The 10,310-nt window shown below is 49.0% G+C and overlaps 1 protein-coding gene across 1 annotated transcript in view; it reads left to right on the plus strand.

Annotated features, from left to right (window-relative positions):
• The first annotated feature begins 7,546 nt into the window (after window positions 1-7,546).
• Il4 (interleukin 4) overlaps window positions 7,547-10,310 on the plus strand; it is a 6,763-nt gene continuing 3,999 nt past the window's right edge. The window contains exons 1-2 of the mRNA XM_005350304.1: window positions 7,547-7,678; window positions 7,942-7,992. Coding sequence (XP_005350361.1) covers window positions 7,547-7,678; window positions 7,942-7,992 — 183 coding nt within the window. The remainder of the gene's footprint in view (window positions 7,679-7,941; window positions 7,993-10,310) is intronic.

The following is a 10,310-nucleotide window of genomic DNA, read 5'->3' on the forward strand; positions in this document are numbered from 1 at the left end:
CATATGCATGTGTGTATAGATGCATGTGCATATGCATGTGTGTATAGAAGTATGTGCATATGCATGTGTGTATAGATGCATGTGCATATGCATGTATGTATAGAAGTATGTGCGTATGCATGTGTGTATAGATGTGTGTGCATATGCATGTGTATCTAGATGTGTGCATATGCATGTGTGTATAGAAGTATGTGCATATGCATGTGTGTATAGATGTGTGCATATGCATTGTGTAGATGTGTGTGCACACGCATGTGTGTATAGATGTGTGTGCATATGCATGTGTGTATGGATTTGTGCGTATGCCTGTATGTATATAAATATGTGTGGAAGTCAGAGGGCAACTTGCAGAGAGCCAGTTTCCTTCTTCTGTGTGGGCCCTGGGGATTAAACTCAGGTCATCAGACTCTGACCCACTGAGTCATCTCACTAGGCCCCAACTCTGGGTCTTTTGTTGTTTCTCTGGTTTTTGTTTTTCAAGACAGGGTTTCTCTGCACCCACCTCCCTTTACTGAATGAAGTGCCCATGGCAAGATAGAACCAGCTTCCTCCGCTAGGCTGGTCTATAAATCTCTGGGAGTTGAAGAGTCGACACTCCAACTCTTCAGAAACAAGCACAGGGGCCCAAAGACTTAAAGGAGATACATACAGGAGGGACAGGTGTGGACAATGTCCAGGTGACAAAGCTCGAATGTCCAGACTTGAGTATTATAAAGAGTACTATAGTCATTCACCCAATCAAAATATGATCAATTATAAGGCACCCTGACTCAGAGCCCACTCTGTCCTGGGTGCTTATCTAAGTACCTGAACTTAGTACTCAGGACAACCTCAAAAACCAAGTACAGCTCTTCAGTTTGGGGATCGTGGCTGAGGGTATGCCCAAGGCCACAGGCGAAGACACAGAGCAGCCAGTCCAGAGTCTTCCTTCTTAGCCACATCCCTTGTAGCAACCTCTTCATGGGGTGACAGGGGCTAAGCCCTTTCCATGGCTCCCTGACTGCCCACAGGAGCCCTGGAGGGAGGAGGCATGCAGCTTCCTCTACCCTTTGTGGAAACTGAGGCCCAGAGTTAACGCTCTCCCATGGTCACAGTCACGAGGAGCTGCCTTCTGGACTCCACACTCGGGTACACGTACTGCTCTTGGCTGACATAAAGGGCAGGAGAAGGTCTGTCACAGTCACCTGCCTGTCCTGTCCAGTCGCTGCTCACAACTCCTGCAGGCTGCTGCCTTCCACTCTCCCTCGTCCCAGACAGGGCAAGCACCAGCTTTTCCCACTTTGTCAGCTCCATTCACAGCCACCTGTCACCGTGGGGTGACTTTGGGAAGACTTGCTGGTGTCTGAGAAGTTCACCCTCTTCCCTCTGGCCTCATCCAAACACTGAATCAAGCTAGACAAAAGAAAGGAACTTGGCTCTGAGTGGAGAGTTCCCACATGTATACTTTCTGACTCCCTGCCCTTCCCACATGGCCACAGCAGCCGAGTGCTCAGAGGGACCCCGTGGGATCCACCCAGCTCTCTCCTAACCCTCCTAGTGTCCTAGTGTGTCCCTTAGCAGGGTTCTTCCAGTCCTGGAGGATAAGCTCCTGCTGGGTCCCGTTTTCCCAATGCCCTACCCCTGCTCACCTGCAAGTTCAACCTCAGCCAAGCTCCTCAACCCAAGCAGAACAACTGCTTGTCCTAGAGATAACCCGCCAAATGCCACTCTCAAGTGGTTCTCAAGAACCCCACTCTTGGGCTGGAGAGATGGCTCAATGGTTAAGAGCATTGCCTGTTCTTCCAAAGGTCCTGAGTTTAATTCCTGGCAACCACATGGTGGCTCACAATCATCTGTAATGAAGTCTAGTGCCCTCTTCTGGCCTGCAGGCATACAGACAGAATATTGTATACATAATAAATAAATATTTTAAAAAAACACTCTTGGCTGGCGGTGGTGGCGCACGCCTTTAATCCCAGCACTGGGAGGCAGTGGCGGGCAGATCTCAGTGCGTTCGAGGCCAGCCTGGTCTACAAAGTGAGTTCCAGGACAGCGTGGACTGATACAAAGAGAAACCCTGTCTAGAAAAACAAAACATAAAACAAAAAGAACCCCACCCTTTTGTGACGGCTCCTGGGTTAAGAGCACTCGCTGCTCTTCCAGAGGACCCTGGTTCAGTTCCTGGCACCAGCAAGGAGGCTCACAACTATCTGTAATTTCAGTTCCAGGGGTTCCAACACCCTCTTCAAGTTCCAACAAGCACCAGGCATGCATTTCATACACACAGGAAAGCAAAATACTCAGACACGTAAAACATAAAAATGATTCTAAAAACAAAATGAAGCAGAGATGACCCCGCCTCCATCTGCACAGTGGAGAATCAACCTAAGAGCTGCCAGGACACTCAGCAGGGACAGGTCTGCTGCCGAGAGGCTGAGTGTAAGCCTTAGGACACGCAGAGAAGTGGGAGGGAGAAAACCAATGCTGAGCAATAATTCATTTACTTGGTTGGGCTTTTTTGAGACAGGGTTTCTCTGTGTGTCCTGGCTGTCCTGGCCTTGAACTCAGAGATCCTGCCTCTGCCACTGAGAGCTGGGGTTAAAGGCCTGTGCCAACACTGCCTGGAATTTTTTCTTTCTTTCTTTTTATTTTTTTATTTATTTGGTTTTTCGAGACAGGGTTTCTCTGTAGCTTTGGAGCCTGTCCTCGAACTAGTGTCCTGGAACTAGTTGGCCTCCAACTCACAGAGATCCATCCACCTGCCTCTGCCTCACGAGTGCTGGGATTAAATGCATGCCCCAGCACCGCCTGGCTGCCTGGCATTTCTTTATTTTATTTTTTAATGGATCTCCTTCCATATTTCTTTGGTACTTCAGGAACATGTTGCTGTGTCCAGCTTAACAACAGGTACATTTTAACCAATGGGTGTGGTGGTGGCTCATACCGATAATCCCAACGCTTGGGAGGTAGAAGCAGGAGAATCTCCATGAATCTGAGGCCAGCCTTACCTACATAACTTCCAAGCTAGCCTGGGCTTCAGTGTGAGCCCTTTAAACATTTTTATTTTAAAAATTAAAAAGAAAAATAAAGAAGGGCAGAAGGGAAGAAGGAAGGCAGGCTTATGTACTATAAACATATTCAATTTTTATTAATTAAATAAAAATAATGGGAAAGTAATCCAACAGTAACAACTGTAGCAACATATGTTTCCTGACTTCTTCTAGAAGTCAGGAATTCTGAACCGAGGCAGGAATCCCAGAGTAAGGAACCAGGGGGATGCTGCATGGGAGTAGGAAGAGCCCCTTCTACGGCAGATGGGAGCCAAGGGGTCACCGCAAAGTGTAGAGAGCTGCGTAGAGCCGCACCTGATGGCGATAATCAACTCCTGGTGTGGCTAGGGACTGACTGCTTGCATATGCGTGGACCTATGGGCAGTGCCCACCTGGCAATCCAGGGTTGGCGGCCCAGGCCTATTTAAGGGCTGGGAGAGGCTTGCCCGGGGGGGGGGGGAGAGAGAGACAGAGACAGAGACAGAGAGAGACAGACAGAGACAGAGAGACAGACAGAGACAGAGACAGAGAGACAGAGACAGAGACACATACACACAGAGAGAGAATGCATTTTTAAAAAGGTCCTGAATAAAATGGCTGCAAGAAGAGCTCAGGTGTCACGTCATCCTTGCTGGACGAGGCGGTCGCAACAAATGGTGGCCCGTACGGGGACAAGTGGTGGCCTCGTACGGGGAACCTCCAAACTTCTCTCCGTGGAGCTCAGAACTTGCTGCAGTCAGGGGGTGCACCAGACATTCCTCAGGTAAAGATTGAGGAACCGTGACAAAAAGCAGGGTTTCCGCTCTCGCCGGTAGAAGGGAAAGCGGGGTAGCAGAGCCAAGACTAAAGTGGATGGGTCAAAGTGAGATCCACGACAAGAGTGGACGGCTCAAAGTGAAACTAAAAGAAAGAATGGGATTTTAGAATGGGTGCTTCAACATCACACCTGATTTTTCTGGCTCTTAACAAGCTGTTACGGAGCACATAGGAGAGGTTTTTGGTTGAATGTGACACAATTGCCCCTTGGTTTGCCATCTCTGGCAATCATAATGTGTCATCCTGGGACAAGCTTGGTAGAGATCTGGATTTTGCCACCGAGCAAGGTACGCTAAGGAAGGGAGTTAGATTCATGTGGTTTGAATTACTGAGACCTCCTGAGTTTGCAGTGGAGTGTGAGCAGCTCCGGCTCCAAAGCCAAGGAGCTCCAGGCAGCGAGCCGCTGAGCTTCTGTGAAGCACGCAAACACCCAGGACCTGCCTCAGGGCGATTGGCCTGGACCTCTGTCCCAGCCCGGGGCAACTGGCCGGGACAGGATCCGCCCCATCCCGAAGGGGTTGGGGTGGCTGGGCCTCCACCTTCCAGCTCGGTGGGGAGGTGGAGTCTCTGCCTCTCCCCACGTCCCAGCGAGGCTGGAAAATGACAGTAAATTGCAGTAAATTCTACACGCAAGAATGCAGCATCCCCACTCAGCAGGAAGTAGCCAGACAAATTGACAACACCCAAATTCCCTAACCAACAGTCTCTCCTACAGCTACTCTGAGCACAAGACCTTCAGGAGTTCCTGATGGCAGGAGAGTAGTTTCTGGTGGGTTTGGCTGGGGCGTGGCTATTCTCTATATAATCTGCCCCTGAACACAATAAAGGGGGCATTCTTGGGGGACTGAGGTGGGCAGATAAGGGTCAGAAATTCACTTTTTCCCCCTGATGTGGTGGGTTCAGAAAAATACCTTCAAGGCATGTTCCAGCAAAGATAGTCAACTCAAAGGTGGGTTAATGGTAGTTAACCAACGCATAGATTTGGTTCAAGAACAGATAGATGTCCTCTGGCAATTGGCTCAGCTTGGCTGTGAATGGAAATTTCCTGGGCTGTGCGTTACCAGTATTCAACATGAAAAATTTACTCTTGCAGCTAATTTATCTAAAGAATTGTCTAGATATCTTTTAGGTAATTGGTCTGGTGAATTCGAACAACTGGAAAAGCTGCGAGTGGCGATTGTGACTGCAAATTCCACAGGCATGGATGCCAGCCTGGCAGAAGGACTATCCTCCTGGATCTCTACAGCTGTGGATCATCTGAAGGAGTGGGCGGGATAGGAGCCCTAACAGGCTTAATGATGCTTGCCTCCCTGGTATGCCTGTGGTGCATTTGTCACAGAAGGGTTCCACAGCATCGCAATGCAGTTATGATCATTCAGGCCTTCACGGCCATTGAAGCAGGACAGTCTCCTCAAGCTTGGTTATCTATATTTGAGCACAGGATGCGAGGCTTGTGCACTGCACTTGAGGTCAGAGAAGTCAACCTCAAGAAGAGCAAGTCTGATTGCATGTGGGTTGGTGTCTAACTCCCACCTCTGTAAAAAGGCACCGGACAGGTCTAGTGTTCTCTGAGTGGATGACACCTGGACAGACACTAGTACATGTTCCATTTTTAACAGAGATCAGACCGCTACTCTTGCCTGTTGCTTTACAAAACAAAAAGGGGGAACTGTAGAGAGCTGCGTGGAGCTGCACCTGATGGCGATAATCAACTCCTGGTGTGGCTAGGGACTGACTGCTTGCATATGCGTGGACCTATGGGCAGTGCCCACCTGGCAATCCGGGGTTGGTGGCCCAGGCCTTTTTAAGGGCTGGGAGAGGCTTGCCCAGGGAGAGAGAGAGAGAGAGAGAGAGAGAGAGAGAGAGAGAGAGAGAGAGAGAACGCATTGCTAAAAAGGTCCTGAACAAAACTGCTGCAAGAAGAGCTCCGGTGTTCTGTCATCCTTGCTGGACGAGGCGGTCGCGACAGCAAAGAGACCTTCACTTGTAGGCACACTGCAGGGTCAGTGTGTTTACTGCTGGTGTGGGGCCATGGGCCCCTCACCAGGGCCCAGACTCATTAGATTAAGACAGCTGGGGAAGTGGGGAGACTCGGCTGGCTGTTTTCTGATTAGCTGGGACATGTTTAAGTTCCCTGAAAAGCAGCCAGCCATTCTCAGGCCAGTGAGATGGCTTAGTAGGGAAAGGCGCCTGCCGCCAAGCCAGCAAACCGGAATTCACTTCCCAGGACCCTGCATAGTGGAAGGAAAGAACTGACTGCCCCCCCCCCCAGGCCACCCTCTGACCTGCACACTCACGCTGTATAGGATGCACAGATACGTACACACACAAAATAAATGCTTAATCTGTAAAACTTTCTTTTTTGAGACAGGGTGTCTCTCTGTTTAAATTTTTTTTAAATATTTATTTATTTATTTATTATGTATACAATATTCTGTCTGTGTGTATGTCTGCAGGCCAGAAGAGGGCACCAGACCTCATTACAGATGGTTGAGAGCCACCATGTGGTTGCCGGGAATTGAACTCAGGACCTTTGGAAGAGCAGGCAATGCTCTTAACCACTGAGCCATCTCTCCAGCCCCTGTTTAAATTTTTTATTTTTGTTTTTATTTCTTAAACTTTTTTTATTTTTTTCCTTTTTTAAATTTTTTTTAAATTTATTTATTATGTATATAGTGTTCTGGGCACCAGATCGCATTATAGATGGTTGTGAGCCATCATGTGGTTGCTGGGAATTGAACTCAGGACCTCCAGAACAGCAGTCAGTTCTCTTAACCTCTGAGCCATCTCTCCAACCCAACATTTTTATTTTTAACAATCATTGGCTTTTAGTTTTGTTTTAATTTAAAGTTATAGATGCTTGTGAGCTGCCATGTAGGTGCTGGGAATTGAACCCAGGTCCTCTGGAAGAGCAGTCAGTGCTCTTAATCATTGAGCCATCTCTGTACCTCCTTAAAATATTTTTTTTTTAAAGCAACCGTTTCTTAAGCTTCTACCTCGGGAGAGGTAACTGTCAATCTTCCCCAGGACCTCTGTATTTGTAAAGACCTCATGGTCCTGCTCGTCCTAAACAAGGCCCTACTTGATGTCACCTGTCTGTCTCCAAAGACCTGAAACTTTTAAGACCAGCTGGACTAGAACAGAAGTTCTGCCTCTGTCATCCCCCTATCAGCAAAGAACCCAGAGTCAGCCTTCCCAAGACACCAGAGTTTCCAAGGTGCCCCCATAGCAGGAAGCAGCCAAACCCAGATGCCACGCACGCCAGACTTTCTTGATATTACTATGTCTTTTCCCCAGGACGGCACCAGCACGCTTGGACACCTGCGACCTCTTCCTTCTGTGCAAAAGCAAAGCCAGTGGCAACCCCACGCTGATAAGATAAGTCTACAGGGCCGAGGATGGTGTAATTTCCTATGCTGAAACTTTGTAGATTTTTTTTAAGGGTTTCGTTTTCCAATTGGTCTGATTTCACAGGAAAATTTACCTGTTTTCTCTGAGGCATTTTTTCTCCTGGAAGAGAGGTGCTGATTGGCCCAAAATAACTGACAATCTGGTGTAACAAAAATTTCCAACGTAAACTCATTTTCCCTTGGTTTCAGCAATTTTAACACTATATATAGAGATATCTCTGTCAGAATTGCATTGTTAGCGTCGCTTGATAAACTTAATTGTCGCCCATCACTGACAGTGGAGATCTATTGATGGGTCTCAGCCCCCAGGGAGTTGCTATCTTGCTCTGCCTTCTAGCATGTACTGGGAACTCTACCCACGGATGCAACGGCAGAGCCTTGAAAGAGAGCATCCACATTTTGAACCAGGTCACAGAAAAAGGGGTGAGTATCTATCTGGCACCATCTCCCCAGACGATCAGGTGATACTGCCGGTGGTTCTAGGCTAGTAGAACCGAGTTGATAGAGAAGCCAGTGGCTGGTGGCTGGGGCAGGACTAAGGACATAGCCAGACTTCAGGAGATCCTGCTACTTCCAACTGCGAGGCAGCAGGGAGTTTCCTTGGGGTAGGGGAGTGAGAGGAGTATGGATGATTTCTCTGTCCTGCTTGGATTTAACGCTTATCTTTTCATCTTGTCTGTGTCAAGACGCCATGCACCGACAGAATGAACGTATCAGACATCCTGACAGCGAGAAACGTGAGTAGAGCCATGGGGTCTGCTTCGCCATCTGTGGGAGGTGGGAGAGGAGGGTTTCCCACAAGTCTGAATGAGAAACTTCGGTGACAGAAAACTGGCAGGCCCAAAGGAGGGACTTTTAGACAGACACTGTGGAGGCTCTTACTCCAGTGTAGTTTGCAGTTTCGGGTTTGACTAGACTTCGAAAGCGTCATAGAACGAGTGGATGTGTCTTCCTAAGTCAGGATGCAGGAGTGCTAGAGCCATACCCAGGCTTTGGCGGTATCTATAACCTAGGAGGCTCACAACTGTGTCTGTTGAGAATTCTCTCTCTCTCTCTCTCTCTCTCTCTCTCTCTCTCTCTCTCCTCTCTCTCTCTCTCTCTCCCCTCTCTCCTCTCTCTTTCTCTCTCTCCTCTCTCTGTCCTCTCTCTTTCTCTCTCTCCCTCCCTTTCTCTCTCTCTCTCCTCTCTCTCTCTCTTCTCTCTCTCCTCTCTCTCTTTCTCTCTCCTCTCCCTCCCTCCTCTCTCTCTCTTTCTCTCTCTCTCTCCCTTTCTTTGGCCCATGCATTTCTGAAAAACCAAATACTCTCAAAAACAGATATGGAGATTACAGGCTGAGAAGGCTTTCGCTTTGTCTAAGAGACTTCCTACGGTACCACTAGATCTCCTCTTTCTCAGCCTGGTCACCTAACAGCCAGCTGGGACGGTGGCCCTCTGTGTGGATCCTCAGCTCACTCTGCCCCACCCCAGTGCCCCTTAGCCTAGTCTGGAACTGCCTGCTGGCTGGAGTCTGACCATCCCGGCTCTGCTTGGGCATCTAGCTCCGCTTTCTGCCTCCCGCACTGCCTCCCCCCAACCCCTCCATCTGTAGTGGGAGGGGACAGATGTGACAGCTGATAGTGCATTTTCTCTGACAAACACATGACTGGCTACCTCCATATCAATAGCTCTGTGCTCTTCAGTTCCTGTTTTCATGGAAACACACAAGTGAGAATGAAAGCCCCAAAGCCTTGATTTACCAGTGGTCTCCCTACTGCCTGCTTCCCACGTGTGCCGAACGGGGGCGAGGTCGGGAGTGCAGCTCTGGGTAGTCAGGGTCACAGGCCAGCACCCAGGCCTGATTTACATGAGGACACTTTGTCTGGATGATCTCATTTTATTCAAGATTACTCCTGGATGTTTCTGAAGGACAAATGTACATGTATGTATATATGTAAACATTCACATGCACACATGTGTGATCTACATGTCTATTATCTATATATGTGTGTGTGCATATATATCTCATTGTTTAGTAGCTATGTAAGTATTTATTGATTCTCTGAGTTCTTCCAGCCAGGAGCCAAATCTACTGTCCTGTCCTAGCAAAGCCCAGGGCAGGGACCAGCTCCCAGGAACTGGACCTAAAGGGAGTGCCAGGCCTGGCTGTGAGAACCTTTGGCTTTGGCTGTGGTTCTGCCATTCCCTGGGCATCTGGCTTTTGACAGATCTTCATATGTGTCTCACCATCCACATGTGGAGACACAGAGGTTGATTCTGAACGTCATATGTGGGCCGGGTGGAGGCTAGTTCTAGGAATTTAGCTGAAAGTGGTTGTGTGACCAAGTGCACAGCCCTGCTGCAGGAAAGCGAAAAGTCTGAGGAAGGCCGTCAGCCTGCCTCCATGGCTCCAAGGCTAGGGCTACTCATTGTAGGCCCGCCTCTAGACCACTGTGTGCCCCCCTCCCCCGCTCCCACCCCTACCCCACGCTGGTTTTGCTCTTCCTCAGTCTGCCCCACACTTACGTGTGCTTGAAAACAAGCCTTCCCTGACTTCTGTTGCACGCCTCTCTCCTGGGCTCCCCCCAAATGCTTCAGTGCCTTCCCTGACTTCTGTCGCACGCCCCTGTCTCAAGGGCTTCCTCCAAATCCTCAGGCCTCCTGGTTTTGTTCCCCTTCCTCCTGTTTTTGTCTATCCCCCGAAGACTCGGCCTTGCTTACTTTCAGAGTGTGGTATTTCTGATCAGGGGAAGGTTATTCTCTAGAGTCCACAAAATCGGTTTGAGGGGGACTACTTCTTTGGGGTTCCCAAAGAGACTACCTTTCTAAAATCTATAATTTAACTTTTGGGGGGATCAAAGCTCACAGCCTCTTTAAGCTGGGCAGCACGCAGCTGACGGTAGGGAGACCACTCTGAGATAGATCCCTGGTGTCACAGACAACTCTGGCTTCAACACTGACAGTGGTCACCTGGGGAAAAGCAAGAGACAAGCACCAAGCTGGCTGTTCTGTGAAGGGCCTCTGGGTGGCCCATCAGCGGCTGGGGTATTTTTGTTTTGTTTTGCCTTTTTTTTTTTTT

This window comes from Microtus ochrogaster, chromosome 7 (assembly GCF_000317375.1).
Source record: "Microtus ochrogaster isolate Prairie Vole_2 chromosome 7, MicOch1.0, whole genome shotgun sequence".
Lineage (NCBI taxonomy): Eukaryota > Metazoa > Chordata > Mammalia > Rodentia > Cricetidae > Microtus > Microtus ochrogaster.